This window comes from Oncorhynchus mykiss, chromosome 16 (genome assembly GCF_057628025.1).
Source record: "Oncorhynchus mykiss isolate SJ-2025 chromosome 16, ASM5762802v1, whole genome shotgun sequence".
NCBI lineage: Eukaryota > Metazoa > Chordata > Actinopteri > Salmoniformes > Salmonidae > Oncorhynchus > Oncorhynchus mykiss.
In genome coordinates, this window is record NC_143037.1 from 49,820,836 (window position 1) to 49,847,782 (window position 26,947).

General features: G+C 44.5%; 1 protein-coding gene across 3 annotated transcripts; it reads left to right on the top strand.

Annotated features, from left to right (window-relative positions):
* Positions 1 to 571: 571 nt before the first annotated feature.
* On the top strand, positions 572 to 25,703 carry LOC110492138 (protein bicaudal D homolog 2). Of its 3 annotated transcripts, none has more exons than XM_021566177.3 (10): positions 572 to 835; positions 1,944 to 2,277; positions 6,556 to 6,768; positions 6,987 to 7,139; positions 10,340 to 10,804; positions 12,815 to 13,735; positions 14,156 to 14,332; positions 19,339 to 19,490; positions 22,411 to 22,738; positions 23,857 to 25,703. In XM_021566177.3, the coding sequence occupies exons 2-10, from the start codon at positions 2,029 to 2,031 to the stop codon at positions 23,860 to 23,862; spliced, it is 2,664 nt and encodes an 887-aa protein (XP_021421852.2). In that variant the 5' UTR covers positions 572 to 835; positions 1,944 to 2,028; the 3' UTR covers positions 23,863 to 25,703. The 3 variants fall into 3 exon arrangements, with proteins under 3 accessions (XP_021421852.2, XP_021421854.2, XP_021421853.2); XM_021566178.3 differs by having other exon boundaries at positions 625 to 679; XM_021566179.3 differs by lacking the exon at positions 22,411 to 22,738 and having other exon boundaries at positions 594 to 835.
* Positions 25,704 to 26,947: the final 1,244 nt, after the last annotated feature.

The window sequence follows — 26,947 nt, forward strand, 5'->3', positions numbered from 1 at the left end:
TCAAATTGAAGTAGAGAAGTGATGTCACGTGTATTGTACAATCGCACATTTATGATAATAGTTTGTTAGATTATCAAACTAGCCTGAGTGCCAGTCTGTTTTTACTATGCCTGACAACTCCTTATCACTCATTGGCATGCCAAACATGTTTAGCTTGACAATAGCCTTTTTAATTCCAGCTTTGAGACCGTATGTCATTAATGTCCAAAGTGACAATCTTTAATCATGGTTTTACAGCACTCATGACAAACTTTTCACGTTTTTTTACATTTTGCATTACAACATGTGTAATTGAAAATGCAGCCTGCAAAAACGTGCGGATTGGATAACAAGGAACTAAACCGTAAGTACGTATATGCATGGAAGAAAAAAACTTGATACCAAGAAACCCTAAATCTGAAAACGCCCCTAATTGCAGTCTGCAATTATATCCTTCTCGTTATTTTGGACTTTTATTTGACATTTTGAAAATATTTTTGCTCAAAGTAAAACAAAACAACAACAAAAATCTCAAATCGGGTACGGTAGCTATCTAATTCCACCTTCCAAACGTTGTGATCCTCGACGTAGGGGGCAGTCTTTCACCGCTCTGTCCCTAATGTCTACTCCGGTTGCTTCCGTGCGCAATGACTTTCAACGTGCTCAAGCCAAAGAGGCGCACATTGGTCGGGAAACCTGGGTGGGTAGCTAACGATGAGCTAGCTAGTCCACGCAGAAATTCGAATTGAGGACTGGGAAGTGTCAAATTCTCTGAACCCTGCCGGTTAGCTTGATTTCGATATACGACTATGAAATAACGTTGACTTTTGGCAACACAAGTGCATCGATATTGGAGGTGAGTGATTTAGCAAGCTAGCGATGCACTTGACTTGTTTTAGCTCTTGCGGCTATCTATCGTTAAATAGCTAACGTCAATTTGCCTAACAAACTAGTTAGTTAGTCTGACCACAGATGGCTAACTAGCTATAGTAGGAGTCTTTGTTTTGACAGTTCTGACAACTAACGTTAGCTACCTAAGTCAACTAGCTAGCTAGGGATAACCAAGACAATGTGAACGTTTTAGCTCGCTTTCTTGCTTGCTAAAGTAGTTAACCGTTAGCTAGTTGATAATCTTCGTGTTGGGTAGACTCAACTCTGCTAACTAGCTAACATAACCATAGTTCATCCATTTTGAACTAACTAGTTTACTAATCGTAGATAGATAACGACTCCTAACTAGCTTAGAATATGATTGGCAAATCTAACGTTGATTGAATGACATCTAGCCATCCAATGAGTTAGCTAACGTTAGTGTCTGGGAATTGTAGGTAACGTTAATTCATTGGACAGACTTGAAATTCATTTGACAGCCAGTCTACGTTACAGCAGGAGACTGACTGTAAAAGTTATCTAACGTTAGATGCTGCAACAATATCCCAAGAGACATGCAGCTCTCTAAGTGTATAAATTATGATGTGTAGGCCGTCATTGAAAATAAGAATTTGTTCTTAACTGACTTGCCTAATTAAAATAAAGGTTACATTTAAAATGAAATGTAAAACATGATAGCTAGCTTCTTGCTCAAGTGGGAGAATGTTAGGCTAAAAACTGAGCATGTAAACAAATGCTGTAACATAATTTACAAATGTAGTTGCTTTTTTCTTTGCACTCACGGGCCTTTACCCTGACAACAAAGATCACAAGAAAGTGACAGAGGGACTGGTTAAACTCATGTAACCACCTAATCTGACTCTTGATGACTGACTGGGCTGCCAAATGTATTCTCTTCATTTTAGCTAGTTGTCAGCTGTCAGCAACTCTTGCGAATCAAATTATATCATAGTTTTACCTCGGGTTAGTTGCGCTTTCAACTGTAACATCATTGGTTACTATTTGTGGCAATGAACAGTATGATGATCCCTAAATGCCCCTGGGCGGTGTGTTTCCTTCCTCCACTCCCACAGTGAGCAGTAATGAGGCAGGAGGATTGAAGGAAGAAGCAGGTGTCCTTGTGGTGCATTGGGAGACAGCAGTCAGGAGGAGGACAGGATGCTGGAGGTAGAGGAGTCAGGCCCAACGGGGGCTGAGGGAGATGAGGAGATGGAGCTGTGTGGCGGTGACCTGAGAGTGGAGGTGATGAGGCTGAATTTGGAGCTCCAGGAGGCCAACGAGGAGAAACTGCAGGCGGCCCGGTATGGCCTGGTGGTGCTAGAGGAGAGCGCCGAACTGAAGAAGAAGCACAGCCAGCTGGAAGAGGAGCACGAGACTCTCAAACATGAGCTGCAGCAGCTAAAAGAGGTCAGCAGAATCTCAGTAATTTTTCTAAAAAGCAGAAACACTATAATCGTGCCATTAAAATAAATGTTCAATATAGCTAATATAAACCTTACTTGCACACGTACAGCTACTACTATGTGTGCATGGTGCTGACATTGTCTGTGGTTGTGTTGAGACGAGACCTTGTTCATACGTTTCTTATGGCTTTGTCTAACACTAAGTACTTCCATGTGAACAAGTGCCAGTCACACATGTCTATCTATTAACCAACCTTGGATTCGCCAAACAACGGGCTTGCTGTTAGTACACAAGCTTTTAGCAAAGTTGTTCTGATCTAAGAAATCATCACAATCATAATGTTGCTAGGTAGCTGTTAATCCAGTGTTGCATAGCGAGTTATTCATTGCCTACTGAACATTTGATAGGTCCCTTAAAGATACTCTATCATGTTGTTGCATGTTACTAGCTTTGCTGAATGAAAGTTCCCCAAGACTCAAAACGAGGCCTGGTGTTTATATGAATAATTCAGTTTGTGTGATCAGGAGGACAGGTCAGTTTCTGCTTCGGTAGTGTCATAAGATGTTGATGTGTATAGATACAGTGGGGCAAAAAAGTATTTAGTCAGCCACCAATTGTGCAAGTTCTCCCACTTAAAAAGACGAGAGAGACCTGTAATTTTCATCATAGTACACTTCAACCTCCACCATAATTTGCAAATAAATTAATAAAAAATCCTACAATGTGATTTTCTGGATTTTTTTTTTCTCATTTTGTCTGTCATAGTTGAAGTGTAGGCCACTCATCTTTTTAAGTGGGAGAACTTGTACAATTGGTGGCTGAATAAATACTTTTTTGCCCCACTGTATGTTACTGTTTATCTCTACTAGAAATGTTCCATATGCACAAAAAGCTTATTTCTCACAAATGTTGTGCACAAATTTGTTTACACCACTGTTAGTGAGCATTTCTCATTTGCCAAGATAATTCATCCACCTGACAGGTGTGGCATGTCAATAAGATGATTAAACAGCATGATCATTACACAGGTGCTGGGGACAATAAAATACCACTTTAAAATGTGCAGTTTTGTCACACAACACAATGCCACAGACGTCTCAAGTTTTGAGGGAGTGTGCAATTGGCGTTCTTACTGCAGGAATGTCCACCAGAGCTGTTTTCAGATAATTTGTTAATTTCTCGACCATAAGCCGCTCCAACATTGTTTTAGAGAATTTGGAAGTACATCCAACCGGCCTCACAACTGCAGACCACCTGTATGGCGTCATGTGGGCGAGTGGTTTTCTGGTGTCAACTTTGTGAACAGAGTGCCCCGTGATGGCAGTGGGGTTATGGTATGGGCAGGCATAAGCAATTTGAATGCTCAGAAATACCGTGTAGAGATGAGGCCCATTTCTTTTAAGGTATCTGTGACCAACAGATGCATGTCTGCATTCCCAGTCATGTGAAAACCATTCATTAGGGCCAAATGAATTTATTTAAATTTGACTGATTTCCTCATATGAACTGTAACTCAGTAAAATTGTTGAAATTGTTGTATTTTAAATGTTTTGTTCTGTATAATTCCAACACTCATCTAAGATGCTTTGTCTGATGCAGACAACATTATGGTATTAGGTGTTTTTCCCTGGTATGTTCACCCCTATCAGAGTCAAAGCACACATCATTATCACTGTATGAAGGTTATTAAGTGTCATTCATATAAAGAAATAATCTGAATATATTGTAATTGGATTTATTCACATTTGGGTAATATTGTTTTTGACCACTCATTCCAACTAGGCCCACTCCACAAATTTCTCGTTAACAAACTATAGTTTTGGCAAGTTGGTTAGGACCTATACTTTGTGCATGACACAAGTAATTATTCCAACAATTGTTTACAGACAGATTATTTCACTTATAATTCACTGTATCACAATTCCAGAAGTTTACATACACTAAGTTGACTGTCTTTAACAGCTTGGAAAATTCCCAAAATGGTGTCATGGCTTTAGAAGCTTCTGATAGGCTAATTTACATAATTTGAGTCAATTGGAGGTGTATCTGTGTATGTATTTCAAGGCCTACCTTCAAACTCAGCAGTGCCTCTTTGCTGGACATCATGGGAAAATCAAAAGAAATCAGCCAAGACCGCATCATTTTTTTGTTGTAGAACTCCACAAGTCTGGTTCATCCTTGGGAGCAATTTCCAAACGCCTGAAGGTGCCATGTTCATCTGTACAAACAATAGTACGCAAGTATAAACACCATGGGACCACGCAGCTGTCATACCGCTCAGGAAGGAGATGCATTCTGTCTCCTAGAGATGAATGTACTTTTGTTCGAAAAGTGCAAATCAATCCCAGAACAAGAACAAAGGACCTTGTGACGATGTTGGAGGAAACGGGTACAAAAGTATCTATAGCCGCAGTAAAACGAGTCCTATATCGACATAACCTGAAAGGCTGCTCAGCAAGGAAGAAGCCACTGCTCCAAATCCACCATAAAAAAGCCAGACTACGGTTTGCAACTGCACGTGGGAACAAAGATCGTACTTTTTGGAGAAATGTGCTCTGGTCTGATGAAACAAAACTGGAACTGTTTGGCCATAATGACCATCGTTATGTTTGGGGGAAAAGGGGGAGGCTTGCAAGCGGAAGAACACCATCCAAACCGTGAAGCATGGGGGTGGCAGCATCATGTTGTGGGGGTGCTTTGCTGCAGGAGGGACTGGTGCACTTCACAAAATGGATGACGTCATGAGGGAGGAAAATTATGTGGGTATATTAAAGCAACATCTCAAGACATCAGTCAGGAAGTTAAAGCTTGGTCGCAAATGGGTCTTCCAAATGGCCAATGACCCCAAGCATACTTCCAAAGCTGTGGCAAAATGGCTTAAGGACAACAAAGTCAAGGTATTGGAGTGGCCATCACAAAGTCCTTACCTCAATCCTATAGAAAATTTGTGGGCAGAACTGAAAAAGTGTGTGCGAGCAAGGAGGCCAACCTGACTGTTACACCAGCTCTGTCAGGAGGAACGGGCCAAAATTCACCCAACTTATTGTGGGAAGCTTGTGGAAGGCTACCTGTAACGTTTGACCCAAGTTAAACAATTTTAAAGGCAATACACTCAATTAGTATTTGGTAGCATGACCCAGTGGGAATGTGATGAAAGAAATTAAATCTGAAAAAAAATCATTCTCTCTACTATTATTCTGACATTTCACATTCTTAAAATGAAGTGGTGATCCTAACTGACCTAAGACAGAGAATTCTTACTAGGATTAAATGTCAGGAATTGTGAAACTCAGTTTAAATGTATTTGGCTAAGGTGAATGTGAACTTCTGACTTCAACTGTACATATAATGCATAGCATGTTCTGGGTAAATACCACATTTTATGTAACTGAAGGAATTGTGCACATTTCTTTTTGTACATTACCTCCTGCAACAACATGACCGAGAACCCAACAACCTGGTGTTCAATGGTGTAATTTAGTAGACGTTCTTATCCAGAGTGACTTGCAGTTATCAGGATGAGTAGAGGTTGGTCTTGTTGAGATTGCTGCTGTGCTCTGAGAGTCTGTCTCCACCTGCCCTCCCAGTATCAACCAAATCTAATTCACTAACCACATTTTATTTTTATTTTTTATCACATTTTTCACTTCAATGTTACATGTGAAAGGAAAGCTGCTATGGGGCATACCTGTATTTCACATATTAATGAGTTCCAATTGCGGTATGACTTCAAATCAAGAGATTTTGGGTTCTATACCACCCCTATAATGTTGTGAGGTTAAATGAGTATAGGCTGTTTGCTTAGAAGTTGTAACTATCAAATTACATTTGTGGGGTAAAGTGAACGAAGTTGTCATTTGAGAGAATGTATTCCTCTTTGACTTGTCTCAGATGAAACTGGTTTGTACCACATTCTCAACTGATGACACGTAGGCATAAGATATGCATGGGATGTACTTAATATTCAAGACTGCTCAGATTTCGACAGCTGGTCTGTGGAGTCCTATTTCCACTGCCACCGATATACAGCTTTGTTGTCTTGGGTCTAAGTAGATGTGCCACTTGGCACCGTGTTTTAATTTCCAGCTTGCCTTTCATGGTGCACCCCACTGATGACCCATGTGCCTTACATACCACCATATGGTGGTCACACGAACAACTGGACACCCAAATAAATGGCACCTTTTTTTTTTGGTCTTCGTCTGTCTGTGGTCTCTGGCAGACTCTGGATGACGCCCAAGTAAATTCCGCTCTTTTTGCTTTGTCTGTGTGTGCAACTAGGCTCTGTCAGACTCTGTGACCTGCCACAAACGTGCAACAGCAGATGGGGAGACCCGGGAGGAGTGCCTGTTGGAGGAGACTGCCAGCAAGGAGGCTGCCATGGCAACCAGCATGGCTGAGTTGCAGGCCGAGTTACGGCAGGCGCGCCTCGCTCTGGGCAACGCTCACGCTGAGATAGACCGACAGGCCGGCCTCTCCTCCCAGCTGAAGAAGGTATTAATAGCTATCATTCACTGACATACCTAATGCTTTACACACCACTAGCATTTGTACGTCTCTCCATCTAACAGAGAAATGTAGGTCTCAGTTAAATAGGCTCATTTTACACTCTACTTCCTGCTAGTCTCTTGTGTGTCAAGAGCAGTGTGCAGTGCTTCCATAACATTGTGTTATTAGTTCAACTGTATGCTGAGAGTGTGTGTTTTTCCCAGGAGTGTGAGTGTTCAGAGCTGGAGAAGGGCCACATGAGGAATGAGATGAAGGAGTATAAGGTGCGGGAGCTCCGTCAGCTCCAGGACAACAGTGAGCTGGAGGAGGAGAACACCTGTCTGCAGAAACAGGTGTCTGTACTCAAGGAGAACCAGGTCAGAGCTCATCCCTTCTAACCACTCGCCTCACTGATAATAATACTCAGTTAACACAACAGGGCCTTGTTCAGTAGGGATAATGTTTTTGAAACTGGGAGGAAAAAGCTGAACCAGTAAAAACACTGCTTTTAGTTTTCTATTGCATGAAGTTTTGCTACAGTGTGCCCTACTGAACACAACCCTGGTCTCCCATCAGCACCTCCAGTACAACAGCCAGTAGTTGGGCCAAAATACTCCTATTCTTCTCAAAAGGGTAATGGAATGTGGACCTCGAATGACTCAGTACCTTGTGTAACCGCTGAAAAATGTGCAACGTCATAACAAACGTTAGGAGTGTGTTCGTTTAATTATTATTTATTTTTTTACCCAATTTCGAGGTATCCAATTGTTAGCCGTTACTGTTTTGTCTCATCGCTACAAGTCCCGTACGAGCTCGGAGAGATGAAGGTCGAGAGCCATGCGTCCTCCGAAACACAACCCAACCAAGCCACACTGGTGCTTGGTTGGGTTGCACCAATGTGTCGGAGGAAACACCGTACGCCTAGCGACCTGGTCAGCGTGCACTGCGCCCGGCCTGCCACAGTTGTCGCTAGTGCGTGATGAGACAAGGATATCCCTACCTGCCAAACCCTCCCTAACCCGGACGATGCTAGGACAATTATGTCCCCCCCCCCCCCCCCCATGGACCTCCCGGCTGCGACAGAGCCTGGGCTCGAACCCAGAGTCTCTGGTGGCACAGCCTTAGACCACTGCGCCACCCGGGAGGCCCTGGAGTGTGTTAGTTTCTTAATGGAGGGTTTCAGATCATTCTGTGGTAGTGCTGAGCAATTAGTGTTTAACACAGAATAAAACAATGCATTCCCATGATGGTAGTGACTGCCCATTACTGCTTATCACTTATTAACCATTTATTCAAGTTACTTTAATAAAATATTTCAGTTGTGTATATTACATTTATTGTATTTAATGACTTTATTATTTCATCTCATCTCTATAGAGCTGCTACCCATGCTGTCTGACAAAATCAGTACTTTGTAAATAAGGCCTACTTTTGACTGAATATTAACTAGCAATCACTTTGATCATGTATTTCCAGGTAGAGATACCTTGCGAAGTGACACTTGCTCTCTATATCCCTCATGATCGCGCATTCTTGTCTCTCATAGCAGGCGTAAAAGAAACACAGACCGGACAAGTAGATGTGCAATGGATTTTTCATTTTTTTCATTGTAGTATCCAATTGTTGTAGTAGCTACTATCTTGTCTCATCGCTACAACTCCCGTACGGGCTCGGGAGAGACGAAGGTTGAAAGTCATGCGTCCTCCGATACACAACCAACCAAGCCACTGCTTCTTTAACACAGCGCACATCCAACCCGGAAGCCAGCCGCACCAATGCGCCGGAGGAAACACCGTGCACCTGGCCACCATGGCTAGCGTACACTGCGCCCAGCCCGCCACAGGAGTCGCTGGTGCGCGATGAGACAAGGACACCCCTACCGACCAAGCCCTCCCTAACCCGGGCGACGCTAGGCCAATTGTGCGTCGCCCCACGGACCTCCCGGTCGCGGCCGGTTACGACAGAGCCTGGGCGCGAACCCAGGACTCTGATGGCACAGCTGGCGCTGCAGTACAGCGCCCTTAACCACTGCGCCACCCGGGAGGCCCTAGAATTCTAATTTTAATAAATAAAGGTAAAATAACTGTTAATCGCTCAGCACTATATTGTGTTTGGTAGGCTTCTATTCTTCCTGTCCATTAAGTCTCCGTCTCCTACTGGGTTTAGACTCTGAGGGTGTGTGATGAGGATTCTTTCCAAGTGGTTCATGAATAAGGGCTAGCCTTGTGTGCTGGGTTTGGGTTTGGCTGACAGTGCCTTCCCCTGTCGGCCTGACACACACCCTCATTGTTGGGGAGTCATCTCAGATGGGATACAATGGCATCTCTGATGTTGGAAGTCTCGACGAACAATCGGGACAGATTTGATTCTCATCCTGATCAAGCATACTGTAAATGTGACGTAAACTCATCTTACTCATCAATAAAAAGCTGAGGGATGGGCCTGGAGAAATGTAACCACTCTCAGATTAATATACAGAGCTATGGATGCAAGGACTGACCATCCATGATATCAACATATTGATATCCATGATATCAATATTGTTTTAACCATGTTATGAGGCTATACAGTGGTTGTTTACATTTACAATGTTTACAAACATTGGAGGAAAACCTGCTTATATTTTGGGTTCTCATGGAGTGTGACATTTGAACTAAGCTCATGAGGCATTTATAAGTTATATTCTTCAAGAATCAATGAATATATAATTTGTAAGTAATTTGTAAAAATAGTTTTAGCCACTACAGATGACCCTTTTTAAGTCTATCAAAAGTGTGCAAGTTCCTATGGAGTTTCTTTTTTTTATCAGCATGAATTAAATTGAGCAATAAAAGCCCCTCTTTTATTCCATAGGCTGGGATCTGCACTGTGCAGCTGTTACAAGAGCACATTGTTCACTTGGCTGTCCACTGGTTTCAATACCAATGATTGATAGGCAGCTCAAACTAGTTTCATTCAAACATTATTGGGTTCAAATACACATTTAGATTTGTGAACAGCCATCCACAACAACCACAATCCGTAAGGCGTAAATAGCTAAATGAGAGAGCAGCAGTGTGAATCACATCAATGTGCTATGTAGATAACAATACGTAATATCTGTATCGCCGTAGACTCCACCACTGCTGTCATCCTTACCTCCAAGCGTTTATTTAAGTTGTATAATCTATGGATGCCGACAGCAGTCCCACCATTGGAAGACATAGCTTGGACTGTAGCCTACAAAAGCCTATTCCTGCTCTTTTCCCACAATCCATCAAACGTATTTAGTGTGTCATCGTAGTGGTCTCTGACTTGTGGTCAGACTCGCTCAGGTGGAACAAACTTAAACTTGCTCATTTTTTCAATGCTGATTTGAATGTCATTGAGAAACTGTCAACAACAAATTTACTCTTAAGTAATCAAGATTTTCAAAAGTATCTCTAATCTGATTACAATATCTTTGCTGGTCGCGTAACAGATTAGTTACCATTGTTGTTGTAATGTACATGTAATCCCCAACCCTGCCCGTAACACTCAGTCCTACACTCTGAGTCTCTGTAATCACATGGCCTCTCTCTCGTCTTGTCATCTGCAGGTGGAGTTCGAGGCGGTGAAGCTGGAGCTCACCCACAAGGAGGAGCAAGACGACGTTCTCCGGGCCCAGCTGGAGGAGGCGGCGCAGCTAAGGGAGATCGCCGAGCGTCAGCTGGACGAGGCCCTGGAGGCCCTCAAGGAGGAGCGGGAGCAGAAGAACACCCTGAGGAGGGAGCTCTCGGCCCTAGCCCTCAACCCCTTCGACTCGGTCACACACCTGGAGATGCAGCTGGATGACAGTGGGGACAGCGGAGGGGACCGGGAGCAAGAAAAGGATAGCGGTTGCAACGACGGCCCGGGGTCTGGTTGCGCTCCTCCTAACCCCAAGGCTAATGGGCACATCCAGCGCTTCTCCACCCCCAGGAACAGTGACGTGTTCCTGAGGCCTGCCCCTGGCCTGGTGTCTGACCTGCTCAGCGAGTTGCACCTCTCTGACGGACAGAAACTCAAACAGCAACTCATGCAGGTATGCAATGGGATCAAAACCATGTACGTACTGGTACATACTCTATGGACACTAACTCATTTCAAGTAATCATCGGTCTTCTCTTTCAGTAAGTAATTGTTGGAATGAAAAAAGATTGTAACAGAGATGGTCTGTAGACTAGTAGTTACATGTGTCAATGTCTAGATTTAGGTCTCTGATCAGCAGTACTTCTTGCCATGGCGATGTCCTATATATGAGTTGTAAAGGTTTCAGTCAGGTAAGCTTCCTGCTATAGACCACATCCTGCTACAGATATCATTGGATAATGCAGTGAGATTGAAGGCACTGGATGGTGAAATGTGTGTGTACCGTCTCAGAGAGAACCTCTGCTTTTGTCTCAGCAAAGATGGATCAACCTGGAGAAATGTATTACTGACATTTGTCGTGTATTGAATGTGCCGTTAAGTTCAGCCACCCAAATGCTTGCTGGAGTAATCTGACGCATAATTGGCACTTTGAAATGCCCTGGAAAAAGGATAATAGAAAATTGCGTTTATATTTACAGTACCAGTCAAAGGTTTGGACACACCTACTAATTCAAGGGTTATTCTTAGTAAAAAAAATATATATATTTTCTACATTGTAGAATAATAGTGACAACCTCAAATTATGAAATAACACATATGGAATCATGTAGTAACCAAAAAAGTCTTAAACAAATCAAAATATATTTTAGATTCTTCAAAGTAGTCACCCTTTGCCTTGATGACAGCTTTGTACACTCTTGGCATTCTCTCAACCAGTTTCATGAGGAATAATTTTCCAACAGTCTTGAAGGAGTACGCGCATATGCTGAGCACATGTTGGCTGCTTTTCCTTCACTCTGGGGTCCAACTCATCCCAAACCATTTCAATTGAATTGAGATCACGTGATTGTGGAGGCCAGGTCATCTGATGCAGCACCATCATTCTCCTTGGTCCAATAACCCTAACACAGATTGGAGGTGTGTTTTGGATAATTGTCCTGGTAAAAAAAAAAAAATGATAGTCCCACTAAGTGCAAACCCAGATGGGATGGAGTATCGCTGCAGAATGCTGTGGTAGCCATGCTGGTTAAGTGTGCCTTGAATTCAAAATAAATCACTGACAGGGTTACCAGCAAAGCACCCCCACACCATCACACCTCCATGCTTTACGATGGGAACCACACATGCGGAGATCATCCGTTCACCTACTCTGCGTCTCACAAAGACACGGCAGTTGGAACCAAAAATCAAACATTTCCAACAGGCTAATGTCCATTGCTTGTGTTTCTTGGCCTAAGAAAATCTCTTCTTATTGGTGTCCTTTAGTAGTGGTTTCTTTGCACCAATTCCACCATGAAGGCCTGATTCACGCAGTCTCCTCTGAACAGATGATGTTGAGATGTGGCTGTTACTTGATCTCTGTGAAGCATTTATTTGGGCTGCAATCTGAGGTTCAGTTAACTCTAATGAACTTATCCTCTGCGGCAGAGGTGACTCTGGGTCTTCCATTCCTGTGGCGGTTCTCACGAGAGCCAGTTTCATCATAGCGCTTGATGGTTTTTGAGATTGCACTTGAAGAAACTTTAAAAGTAATTGAATTTTTCCGGATTGACTGACCTTCATGTCTTAAAGTAATGATAGACTGTTGTTTGTCTTTGTTTATTTGAGCTGTTCTTGCCATAGTATGTACTTGATATTTTACCAAATAGGGCGTACTGCCAATTTGCAGCTACTCATAGTGAGGATTTGTTCAGTTAGCCACTTGCGTGAACACAGACATTGGTTTATAGAACAGCACATAAATAGAACATGACTAAATTAAGAAATTATAAGAAAGTTACTACATGATTCCATATGTGTTAATTCATAGTTTTGAGTCTTTGCTATTATTCTACAATGTAGAAAATAGTAAATTGAATGAGTAGGTGTGTCCAAACCTTTGACTGGTACTGTATCTATAATGCCTCTTTCAAGCAAAGATGTTTTTGTCTTATTTTCTGTTTTTCCATGTCTCTTTCCCCAGGCTGAGAGGGATAAGACTGGTCTGGCTAACACGGTCCAGGACCTCCAGAGGCAGTTGGAGCTGTCCCAGCAGGCCTTCAGTGAGCAGGAAGACAAGGTGGGCTCCCTGACCCAGCAGCTGGAGGCCGTGCAGCTGCAGAAACACATCCTGCCCCAGGGGAAGGCAGCGGGCGACCAGGGGGCCGGGAGCACCAGGACCCTGGAGAACAGGTTGGCTGACTACGACTATGAGCTGGACTTGAAGAGCACAGAGGTGCTGGAGGCCCGGATGAAGGCGGCCGGCGAGGAGCTGCTGAAGCTGCGTGAGGAGCTGTCCCAGGCAGGGAAACGTTACTCGGCCCTGGAGCAGCGCTGCCGGCAGGAGAAGGAGCGGTGGAGGGGAGAGGCCCATGAGCTGGCTGAGAAGATCCGCCAGTGCATCAAGTCCAGCCGGCAGGACCAGGAGCGCATCAGCGAGCTGGAGAAGGAGATCGGCGTGACGAGGAAAGTGGCTACTGATTCTGAGGGTCATCTCAGCGTGGCACAGGAGGAGCTGCTGGCCTTCTCTGAGGAGCTGGCCAACCTCTACCACCACATCTGTGTGTGCAACAACCTCACGCCCAAACGCGTCACCCTGGACTACTACCGCGACGGGGCCAGGGGCCAGTCAGGGGGGAGTGGAGGGAAGTCCAACCACCTGCACCCCCATCCCCATCACGGCCGTAACAAGCGACGCTCCAATGAGTTGTTTGCGAAGGCAGTGCACGGAGGGGATGGAGACAGCAGGCCTGGTACTCCCCAGGATTCTCGTGACAACTCCCCCACGCCACGCTGCTCCTCCCCCGCCCCAGTCTGCCCCAGTTCCCCCACCATGGACTTCAGGGACCCCTCCAACGTCCGCAACCTGGTGGCTGTCATCCGCTGCCAGATCAAACACCTCCAGGTGCGAATGCGGCCGCCATATTGTCTTCCACTCAACATACATATTTAATGGCCACTTCAGTAAGGTAGTAGTAGTATGCTGAATTCTGATCCCACAGTACAGAATGTGTTATTTGGCCTCCGAAAGCTTTTAAGCAGCTTGTCTGGCGCTTGGCATTGATCAGGAAAGCGGATATCTGTAGATTGTAGACCACTAAGACTACATATGTAATAATATTTAAATTGTGGTTATTTGTCTTCCTTTATGAGGATCATTTTGGCATCCTTGCTTTGTTTGGGTTGATAAACTTTGATAAAGGCTGGGACAATAACCAATTTTAACACGTTGTGCTGAGTGGTCCATCACTTTAGTGAAACTGAAAGTAATAGCTAATAACGATACTAGCACAATCACTCATGGTTTGTGAACTGCCTGCCCCAGGTGGCGGTGGATTTGTGTCGCCAGAGGGGCACGCTGCCCTATTCGGGAGGGATCAGCTGCGGAGGGGAGCTGGAAAGCGAGGCCCTCATGGAGGAGGTGCTGAAGCTCAAGTCTCTACTCAGCACCAAGAGAGAGCAGATCGCCACTCTGAGGACGGTCCTCAAAGCCAACAAACAGGTACAGACAGCACTGCAGACAAATCACTCAATGGGCACGCCAAGTTGAACACACACAGGACACACACAACCAGTCAGACTCCGAAAGGTCACCGTAAATCACTATTGATCTTGAAATCGGTCATCAATGAGTGGTGTCTCTTTTAGTGTTGAAAATAAGTTTAATTCCCTGGCGGATCTATTCTTCCATTCAGGGTTTGTCTGGCTGAATGACTCTCATTCACACTCTGACCTGTAATCCTCAGACAAAGTCTGTAGAGAACATTCTCACTTGATAACAACTGAACTTTTAATAGGACTTCCTCTGGTCTTTCTCCATTGTTTTGCTTACTGTGAAGGTTTTCATCCTGTTCTATTTCCTTGGGTATCTGACCCATAGCAACAACAGTAAAGTTTTGCTCCAGCTTTCTGTCAATAAACCCCTTCTGACTGCTAGATCCACCAGTCTGCCTGCAGGGCACGTTCCTCTGTTCAATTCACTCTTTAATCTTTTTTTTGCGATCAATATTTATTTTTTCCATGAACAGCTGAAATGATATTCCCTAAGAAGAGGGGGAAGGGGTAGGCTAGACGTCATTGGATGGTCTGAGTGTAGAGATGGAGAGCTGTAGTTGGAGAATGATGATGTTTTCCTCAGAGATCTTCCTCAGAGATCTTCCAGTACACTGCTCCTTTCTCCCCTCTACTCTGTATGCATCCCGACATGGCTGACCTGATTCTGCTGTAAACCCCTCCTCGCTCTCACTCGTGGTCTCGAGGTCTCTCGCTGTCTCGCTCTCTCGCTGTCTCGGTCTCTCGCTGTCTCGCTCTCGGTCTCACACGCAAACACACACTGTAAGGATAATCTTTGCTCGATTAGGGTAGCCTCTCTGTCATGGGTTAGCCACTGAATTCAGATGTCTGGCTCTCTCCTTTTCTGCTGTGAGAAATGTAGACAGAACTATAATATTTATTAACTTAATATGATTACACTTCTGCTTAAGCTTTCTTTGTTCCCCACAGTGGCACACTGCTAGAAAAGTCATTTCATTCAGTATAGCTTTGACAGGGTAGTTCTTGCTTCTGTTGATATTATCATTGCTACAAATATGTCCCATCTGTGTTAATTTTGTCAATAAAAATAGTGACAAATATTCGTGAGGCAATTGACAAGACTGGCTAAATAGAACCAGAAAAAACTAAAATTATTTTTCATTTCAGTTGACTAAAACGAGACTAGACCAAATTATCTGAGTACTAAGTGGACAGGACAAGAGTTTTTGGAGAGATTGAGAACTTTCCAATGATGAGCACAATTAATATGAGCAGCACCGATGCGCAGCCCACGCCACAGCCTATCTCAGCTGGTGAGCTACAGACAGACGGACGGACAGCCAGCCAGCCAGCCAGCCAGCCAGCCAGCCCTCCCTCCCTCCCTGATTTTACACATCACAGACGACTCTCTTGCTTCCCCGTAGCTAACTAGTCTGCCTTCTAGTTAGCTACCCTTTACCTGGTTAAAAAACAATCCCTGCATTATCACTGGGCAAAACCTGGTTGAACCAGGGTTTCCACGTCATTTCAACCAAACTATGCAATGTGATGACGTTGAATCAACGTGGAAAACTGATAGGATTTGCAAAAAGTAATCAACGTAAAGGAATTTAGTATTTCACCCAACATTTAACCTAAATCCAATGACGGGTGAAATTCTTGGTTGATATCTTGTTGAATTCCCGTTGACAACCAAATCGAAACTAGACGTTGAACTGACATTTGTGCCTAGTGGATTGAGTTTAATAGTTAAACAAGTATCGCTACAGTGCATTTGGAAAGTATTCATACCCCTTGACTTTTTCAAAAACTGTAGTTTAGATTCTTTTGCAAATATGTTAAAAATAAAGAATGGAAATATCACATTTACATAAGTATTCAGACCCTTTACTCTATTGAAGCACCCTTGGCAGTGTTTACAGCCTCGTCTTCTTGGGTATGACGCTACAAGCTTGGCACACCTGTATTTGGGAAGTTTCTCCCATTCTTCTCTGCAGATCCTCTCAAGCTCTGTCAGATTGGATGGGGAGCATCGCTGCACAGCTAGTTTCAGGTCTCTCGAGATGTTCGATCAGGTTCAAGTCCAGGCTCTGTCTGGGCCCCTCAAGGACATTCAGAGACTTGTCCCAAAGCCATTTCTGCATTGTCTTGGCTGTGTGCTTAGGGTCGTCGTCCTGTTGGAAGGTGAACCTTCGCCCCAGTCTGAGGTCCTGAGCGCTCTGGAGCAGGTTTTCATCAAGGATCTCTATGTTCCTTCCTCCGTTCATCTTTCCCTCGATCCTGACTATTCTCCCAGTCCCTGCTGCTGAAAAACATCCACACAGCATGATGCTGCAGAGAGTCAGACCCAGAGAATCTTGTTTCTCATGGTCTGAGAGTCCTTTAAGTGCATTTTGGCAAACTCCAAGTGGGCTGTCATGTACCTTTTACTGAGGAGTGGCTTCCGTCTGGCCAGCTCTAGGAAGAGTCTTGGTGGTTCCAAACTTCTTCCATTTTAAGAATGATGGAGGCCACTATGTTCTTAGGGACCTTCAATGCTGCAGAAATGTTTTGGTACCCTTCCCCAGATCTGCCTCGACACAATCCTGTCTCCAGAGCTCTATGGACAATTCCTTTGACCTCATGGTTTGATTTTTGCTCTGACGTTCTATGTCAATTGTGGGACCTTACATATACAGGTGTGTGCCTTTCCAAATCATGTCCAATCAATTGAATTTACCACTGGTGGATTCCAATCAAGTTGTAGAAACATCTCAAGGATAATCAATGAAAACATGATGCACTGGAGCTAAATTTCGAGTTTCATAGCAAAGGGTCTGAATACTTGTGTAAATAAGATATTTCTGTTTTTTATTTGAATTACATTTGCAAAAAATTCTAAACCTGTTTTTGCTTTGTCATAAGGGGTTATTGTGTGTCGATTGAGGGGAAAAAATGATTTCATCAATTTTAGAGTAAGACTACAACAATGTGAAAAGACTGCCTGCTTTTCTATGCTCAAGGGAGAGAAAAACAGTATTTTAATTTGTAGTCTCGTTCAACCCTCCCACTTTCCCCACTGCATTTCATAGCCAGGTTCTGTAGCTAAGCCTCCTGAGGAAAACAGATTGATTCTAACCCTTATCGTTCAAAAGATAGAACCCGTAATACCGGCGCTACATTTTTTTCTTTCTATTGTGTAATTTTGACTTTTTTTTTTTTCAAATCTCATTTTGTTTAGTAATTTGTTTTTAAAATTTTAACCCGGTTTGATTCTTCCCAATTTTGTATCCAATTGTCTTGTCTCATCTCTGCAACTCCCATACGAACTTGGGAGAGGCAAAGGTCGAGAGCCGTGTGTCCCCGAAACACAACCCAACCAAGCCGCACTGCTTCTTGACACAATGCCCACCTAACCCGGAAGCCAGCCGCACCAATGTGTCGGAGGAAACACCGTGCACTTGGCAACCTTGTCAGCATGCACTGCGCCCTGCCCGCCACAGGAGTCGCTAATGCGCGATGGGACAAGGACATCCCAGCCGGCCAAACCCTCCCCTAACCCTGACGACGCTGGGCCAAATGTGTGCCGCTCCATGGGTCTCCCGGTCGCGGCCGGCTGCGACTGAGACTGGACTCGAACCAGAATCTCCAGTGGCACAGCTAGCCCTGCGATGCAGTGCCTTAGACCACTGTGCCACTGTGGAGGCCTGCATTTTGCATTCATAAAGCATATTGTGGACCGTTCCTAAAACAAGGCTACTTGCGAACCGGACCATTTCAACCATATGTTTAGGCTACACCTTGTTCAGTCATGTTATGTCATTAGCTAGCTATAGTTAACAACCTGGGGCGCGTTCAGCGGGACGCAACGTTTTGGAACATTCAGATAGAAATAGGCTATGTAGAACAAACATGCCTTTCTGACATGTTGAATAAGGAATAACATTGGTTCGATTCATTGAATTTCTGTCTGCAGTGTTGGAAAACGTTATGCAACTGAACGTGGCCTTGGTGACATTACCAGTAGCCTATATGCAAACATTTGGTGGCACAGAATTGTACCCCTTTTTCTCCCCAATTTTGTGGTATCCAATTGTTGTAGTAGCTAATATCTTGTCTCATTGCTACAACTCCCGTACGGGCTCGGGAGAGATGAAGGCTGAATGTCATGCGTCCTCCGATACACAACCCAACCAGCCGCACTGCTTCTTAACACAGCGCACATCCAACCCGGAAGCCAGCCGCACCAATGTGTCGGAGGAAACACCGTGTACCTGGCCACCTTGGCTAGCGCGCACTGCGCCCGGCCCGCCACAGGAGTCGCTGGTGCGACAAGGACACCCCTACCGACCAAGACCTCCCTAACCCGGACGACGCTAGGCCAATTGTGCCACCCGGGAGGCCCTGGTTGTCATATTTCTGCTGTTGGGAAGAGAATAGGGTGGTATGCAGAACAATATGTTGGTAGGACAAGGTTATGTACGTTTGTGCACATGGCAGTCAGTGATTTCTGTTTACTAGAGGTTAATGAGGCAATGCAAATGTGACTAAAATGAAAGGGAATATAGTTGACTAAAATGAAAGGGAATATAGTTGACTAAAATTAAAGGGAATATAGTTGACTAAAATGAAAGGGAATATAGTTGACTAAAATGAAAGGGAATATAGTTGACTAAAATGAAAGGGAATATAGTTGACTAAAATGAAAGGGAATATAGTTGACTAAAATGGCCCACTGTTTTTGTAAGTTTGACTGCAAATGGACTAAATCTGTATTCAACTGACAAAAATTTGACAGACTTATCTAGTTAAAATGACTACGACTCAACTACATCTAAATAGAATGCCAAAATGACCAGTGCCCCATCCATACAATCATGGTACTTTTCTTTGTTCAGTCGCACTGACAGATGAGAGGTCAACTTTGAAGTGTGTTTTGTTCTTGATATTACAGCTGGGGAACAAAACTAACAAGCCATAATGTTTCTATTCCAGACGGCAGAGTTGGCTCTGAGCAACCTGAAGACCAAGTACGAGACGGAGAAGAGCATGGTGTCTGAGACCATGGTGAAGCTGAGGAACGAGCTTAAGGCCCTGAAGGAGGACGCTGCCACCTTCTCTTCACTGAGGGTCATGTTCACCAGCAGGTACAGTCATTTTTATATACTCTCCTTTCATACTGAACAAAAATATAAACGCTACATGTGAAGTGTTGGTCCCATGTTTCATCAGCTGAAATAAAAGATCCCAGAAATGTTCCATACACACAAGAAGCTTATTTCTCTCTTTTTGTGCACAGATTTGTTTACATCCCTGTTAGTGAGCATTTCTCCTTTGCCAAGATAATCCATCTACCTAACAGGTGTGGCATATCAAGAGGCTGATTAAACAGCATGATCATTACACAGGTGCACCTTGTGCTGGGGGACAATAGAAGGCCACTCTAAAATGTGCAGTTTTGTGTCACATCACAACACTACGGATGTCGCATGTTTTGAGGGGGCGTGCAATTGGCATACTGACTGCAGGAATGTCCACCAAAGCTGTTGCCAGAAAATGTCATGTTCATTTCTCTACCATAAGCCGCCTCCACTGTCAACATGTAATCACGCCAGCCCAAGAACTCCACATCCACCTTCACCTGTGGGATTGTCTTGAGACCAGCTACCTGGACAGCTAATGAAACTGAGTATTTCGGTCTGTAATAATGCCCATTTTTGGGGGGGAAAACTCATTCTGATTGGCTGGGCCTGGGTCCCAAGTGGGTGGGCCTGAAATCCATAGATTAGGGCCTGATGAATTTTATTTTAATTGACTGATTTCCTTATTGTAACTCATAACTCAGTAAAATCATTGAAGTTGTTGCGTTCATATTTTTGTTGAGTGTATATATTCACAATCACAGAGAATAACATCAATCTAGAGACCTGAGTTGGAGAAGCACTGTTTTAATTTCTTCATTTGACAATTCTGAAACAGAATTCAGCCTTACAAGTGGATACGCTCTATTTCAAATCTCTGAGGAAAACACAGGAAAAAGTATTTACACTTTCTGCATCAATTAGTGTTACGCTACAATCAAAAATGTACATATTGCGTGACATTTGTCCAAAGTCCTGTGGTCGGCCTTGTTTTGCATTACCCTTCTAGGCCTCGTTTCCACTCGGCCTGCACATCCACAGACTATCCTACCGCTGCTGCTGTGAGCAGATGTAGACCTAGCAGTGGACAGGCTCCCTCCAGTGGAACTAATTGTTCTCCAGTTTAAATCAGCTAAAGTTAATCGTCATGCTTAGTGTCTGTGCTCCTGTGGCTCTTGTTTAGATGAGACAGTCCGACGTGTCATGACATGGTAGACTAAAGTTTGGCTACGTCCCAAATGAAGCCCTATCCCTTTATGCTGCACTGTTTATGCTGCACTGAGCCCTATGGGTGTTGGTTTAAAGGAGCGCACTAAATAGGGAATAGGCTGTCATTTTGGGACGCGTACTAGACATTGTCACTACAGTGTCGTCTAATCAGATTAAAGGCCTTTTACCACTCTGCAGTCCGCAACAATCCATCTTCTCACGTGCAGATTAGCACGCACATGCACTGCCCTGTTTGGAGCCTCGGCCTGGACCGACCTGTGTCGGGACAGGGACAGCCACTCCACGCAACGTTCCCTTCTCCCTCCCCACCCCTCTGTGTAGGGATCCTTCTCCCTCCCCACCCTTCTGTGTAGGGATCCTTCTCCCTCCCCATGTAGGCTATGCCCCTGACTCACTTGCGGTGCTCTGTGTGTTGGTAGGCAGATACACTATTTGAGTGTTGGCATGTATATCCTTAATTAGTGTGTGGAAGGACAAAGGGATTTGTTTTTTGTGTCTTGATGTTGACTACACTGTTCTGGACTACGGTGTCTGTATTTCTAAGGTTTGGCCTAAGTAGGGGTGGGTGTTTAGCTGGGGTACAAGTAGATTTCATTTTTTCCCAGTACGGGACCTCCTGTGTGTGTGTGTGTGTGTGCACTTGACATTTTTATGTGCTTAATCATAGAATTACATAATACTCTGAGTGCACAAAACATACAATATTGAGTTGCACCCCTTTTGCCCTCAGAACAGCCTCAATTCATTGGGACATGGACACTACAATAAGCTCGGTCTCTTCTCTAGGGGCAGTAAATGAGCTGACGTTTGATTAGACCTAGCATTTGAAAGACCCTGTCTGATTCTGACTGACTGCATTGAGCACGGACCCTTTTGAAATGACTTGGTAAACTTTGTGTAATGGTGCCACCAAGTGGACATTTGGAGCAAATTTGTATTTTCTTGGCTTTCTCTCTTTCTCTTGGGTTTGTCTCATGTGAGCTTACTGTCGGTCTTCTCATTGACCAAACATTACCATCGCCTTCCTAATATTGAGTTGCACCCCCCTTTTCCCTCAGAACAGTCTCAATTCGTTGGAGCATTGACTATGAGGTATCAAAAGCGTTCCACAGGGATGCTGGCCCATGTTGACGACAACGCGTCCCACAGTTGTCAAGTTGGCTGGATTTCCTTTGAGTGGGAGACCGTTCTTCATTCACACGGGAAAACTATTGAGCATGAAAAACCCAGTAGCGTTTCAGTTCTTGACACACTCAAACCGGTGCGCCTGGCACCTACTACCATACCCTGTTCAAAGGCACTTAAATCATTTGTCTTGCCCATTCACCCTCTAAATGGCACATGAAAAACCCATGTCTCAATTGGCTCAAGGGCTTAAAAATCCTTCTTTAATCTGTCTCCTCCCCTTCATCTACACTGATTTGAAGTGGATTTAACACGTGACCTCTGTAAGGGGTCACAGCTTTCAACTGGATTCACCTGGCCAGTCGGTCATGGAAGAGCAGGTGTTCTTAATGTTTTGTGTACTCGGTGTCTGTCATCTTCCTCTCTCTGTGTTTTCGTCATAGCTGTTGAGATACACAAAACATATCTGAATTATATTTTGTATAATTGCACAGTTCCTATAACATACTTAACTGTCTAACGTGTCTACTAAATGTGTGATTGTGTTGCTCTAACATGCATGTGTCTCCAGGTGTGACCAGTATGTCACCCAGCTGGACGAGATGCAGAGGCAGCTAGCGGTGGCAGAGGATGAGAAGAAAACCCTGAACTCCCTGCTCCGCATGGCCATCCAGCAGAAGTTGGCCCTGACCCAGCGCCTGGAGGACCTGGAGGCCCCTCTGTCCCCCCACGGCCTCGGCAGCAGCCCCCGCCGCACCAGGGCTAAGGAGCTAGGCACCAAGACGGGCCGGAGCCCCCGCCGCAACAGCCCCCGCTCCAGCCCGGTCCTCACCAACAACGTGCCCAGCACCGCCACCCATCACCTCCGAGCCCTCACCCGCAGCATCCACACCAGCCCTGTAAGAACCCGGTCTTCCTCCGCCAGTACCTCCTTCCATCCTGACCCTCTTCCTCCCCTACATACCTCTTCCTCTTGTATCGCTCCCCGACCACGCAGAGCAGCCATGCTCCCCAGGGATGCCACGTTCGTTAGAAGTCGTAGTGTCACTGATGTGTTCCAAGCAGGGCTGAGTCTTTGGGAGGAACAGGATGACTCCCGTAGAGGGTCGTCCAGCTCCCTGGATAGTGCCGTCTTTGGCCGTGCTTTTGTAAGTGGTGCCAGAGGGGCTTTAGGCCCTAATCGTGAAGGCACCTTTTTCTCCAATCGTACTTTGTGCTCCTCGTCCTCTGCCTCCAGAGTAAAGTCTTTCAATTCCAGATCGATAGAGAATCTGGCCTCTTCCAGGTCTTGCTGTGTCCCTTCTGTCAACATATTGGACCAACAGGACACTGTTAAGCCAGTGTTAAAGCCAACCTTGGAGGTTTCTGTTCGTAGAAAACAACACAACGCTGTTTACAAATCAAGTTCTTCAGAGACGACATCCACAAGCTCTTCCCGTTCAAATTCTGCTCCAACCTCAAGGTGCCTTACAGCAGCTCCCCTCTCTCCCCCTAGTCAGACCAGTAGAGCTGGTAGAAAGACCAGACAGGCCCCAGGTCATAGAAACACTGAAGAATCACAGAGTAGTTTGAGTAGGCCCGGTTCTAGAGGCACCAGTGATCCACAACCAGCCAGGTGTCGTAGGTCACAGCCCAGTGAATCACGCTCATGCAACCAATGACACTTTGACGTTTCGTCAACATGAGTTTTCTCTAGTCTCAAATAGTCGTAACCATTAACCAACTACCTTTTCACACCTTCAGCAGTGCTGAAGAATTATGCCCAGATTAGAGAAAGTAAACTAGCATAATGCAATACACCCAGCCTCAGCATAGGTTTTGTACTAATAGCACCACATAGTCCCAGAAACTATTGTCAATTGCCAACCTCTTCATACCTGTTGTCTTAATCATTTGTTGTGTTTTGGTGTGCTGTTTGGATCGGTGACCGTATCCTTTTTCAGTTTGTTCTGGTCCTTTGGTTTATTACTAAATGTCATTTTTGTTTTTATGCATCTGCCTCCCCCTGTCTCTGCAGCGGTGAAACCAGTCAGCCATCATGATCACCCCAATCCCCTGTATTCTCCATGTCGACCTCCTGATGTCATCATTCCTCCCAAGACATCCTCTTCATCCCAGACCCAGTGGACTGGCTGCTCCGAACACATCTCCCCACCTTCTGTATCGACCAAAGATGCCTACCTGCATGCAACCAGTAAAGGACTGTAAAAGAAGCAAAAAAGCTCATTTTATTTTCATGAAGTAAAGGACTGTTTTCCTGACCGGCACAGTATTATCTACCCTTTATTTTTCCTGCTGTCGATGTGTATTTATGCAAGGTTCTATATTCCACTTTGACGCTGCTGCATGTCTTTTTAACACTAGTGAAGACTTTTAGCCTGGCAACATGACAGGGAACGGTCTTCTCCCAGTGGTGTCAGACCGCATCCCCCTTAGACAACTGCTCCTGACCACTATCCCTACATTAGTGCACTACTTTTGACCAGGGCTCATAGGGATTTGGTCGAAAGTAGGGCAGTAGGTAGGGAATGGTGTGCCATTTCGGACGTGCCCCATATCAACACAGGGTTCATGGGCATTCACCCCCCCCTGTAGAAATGGCTGCCTTTACTAACCATATTGAAATACTAAAAGCACAGGGAAGAGTCTTGTCTTGATGTTTATTTATTCCTCTAGCTCTTTGCATTTCCTACTGGCGATAACTGTTAAATCCTTGTCTTTCTTTGACGTACCTCACTGTTCGGCTTCGGCCTACCAGCCACGCCCTTCAGTCAGGAGATCAATATCGCTGATTTGAAATTACAAAGCCATAGTCTCAGGACTCAAGGTTAATATCACAGTTGAATTAACTAGCTCAGAAAAAGATTTGGGCGATATGTGATTGGCATGCTTCATTCCAAACTGTGCACATGGTTCCGCATAGCCTGTGTGATATCACTGCTGTTCTGAGACTGAAGACCCTGCAGACATCTGTTCTTCAGGACCTCGTGAGGGCTGGGCCTCTGAGCCTGATGGTTCCATAGAAATGTCATTATTACTACAGGCATCTATTAATTCTAATTGTATTGGAAGGTTCTTCTCTCTCCTGGCAGCAGAGCTGCCGTTGTCTTGGGTCTTCTACAGGGGCCCTGCAGGAACCACACTGCCAGCCTTAGTACAGAGCCAATGGGATGACAGGATCTGAGCAGCAGACCCACATATGATCATATCTAGTAGCCTAACCTAAATGTTTTTTGGAGATGGCCTTTCTTTCTTATTTAAATATTCAAAAAAATGGCTGAGGTCAACTCTGTACAATTGGTTTCCGTCCTGTGTTTAGTGAAGGTCAATACATGATGCTAATTGGTGGTTCTAATTTTTGAAATAGTGCCTTGGTTTTTTCCTCCGCTGCCTCCAGTCAGTAGATTTTAGACGAAGCCTTTTTAAAGATGAACAGTATTATTCAACACTGTTGAACTGATGATGTGTGTAGTGTATTTTATTTGTATGATTATGGAGCTGTTCTTTGTTTGCTTTTGAGGAAACCTAATAGGCTCTTTTTTTGGTGCATCGTTGAGTAGTATGAGTTTGTACATTTTTCTGCTCTTTGAGCCCTCATTTTCTCACTCTTTCACCAATGTGTTTGTACATGTCTTGTAAATGTAGCTGATCATCATACAACATCAGTATGTATTATGTGGACAATGTGTCTCATCTGTAAATGGATTTTGTGTCGATAGAACCCAAATGGGTGTTCATCAATTTCTGTGTATGTAAAGTAAGTTAATTTTATTGACCTCTGTGCACCACTTATTGTGTGCTGGAGAATAAAGGAAGGCCACTGTCTGTCTCTGTAATCGTTGGGCATGTGGTATTCTAAACAAACTGTTTTCCTTTTTAAAATGTATTTCGAGTGCTTTCCCCTAATGACTTGGCAATTCAGAAGCTGAGGTAATGCTACTTTTGAAGCACGTTATGTAGCCAATTCATTTGATGTTTCATCCTTTGGATTCACGCAACTTATTGTGATTGGTTGAATGAAGTCCAGGCCCTTCCCCCTACACCAGGGGGCGTAGAGTGAGAAGCCCCTGGCTGCAGTGTGCAGTTCCCAATGTGGGCAAACCTGAACCGTTCCCGTCTCCTTTAGTGATGGGCATTCTGGCTCTTCAGTCAGCCTGCTCGTTCGGCTCAGCTCACCAAACAGAGACGGTTCTTTTGGCTCCCAAACGGCTCTTTAAAAAATATATATGTTTAGCATTTTTTCAAGTCACAGTTTAAAAAAAAATGTTTAAGTCAAAATGCTTGTGCTTCTAGTTCCGACAATGCAGTAATAACCAATGAGTAATCTAACCTAAAATTTTCACAACTACCTTATACACACACAAGTGTAAAGGGATGAAGAATATGTACATAAAAATATATGAATGAGTGATGGTACAGAACGGCATAGGCAAGATGCAGTAGATGGTATAGAGTACAGTATATACATATGAGATGAGTAATGTAGGGTATGTAAACATATTAAGTGGCATTGTTTACAGTGGCTAGTGATACAATTTTACATCAATTTTTCCATTATTTAAGTGGCTGGAGTTGAGTCAGTATGTTGGCAGCAGCCACTCAATGTTAGTGGTGATGGCCTTGAGATAGAAGTTGTTTTTCAGTCTCTCGGTCCCTGCTTTGATGCACCTGTACTGACCTGTCCTTCTGGATGATAGCGGGGTGAACAGGCAGTGGCTCGGGTGGTTGTTGTCCTTGATGATCTTTATGGCCTTCCTGTGACATCGAGTGGTGTAGGTGTCCTGGAGGGCAGGTAGTTTGCCCCCGGTGATATGTTGTGCAGACCTCACTACCCTCTGGAGAGACTTACGGTTGTGGGCGGAGCAGTTGCCGTACCAGGCGGTGATACAGCCCGACAGGATGCTCTCGATTGTGCATCTGTAAAAGTTTGTGAGTGCTTTTGGTGACAAGCCAAATGTCTTCAGCCTCCTGCGGTTGAAGAGGCGCTGCTGCGCCTTCTTCACCACGCTGTCTGTGTGGGTGGACCAATTCAGTTTGTCCGTGATGTGTACGCCGAGGAACTTAACTTACTACCCTCTCCACTACTGTCCCGTCGATGTGGATAGGGG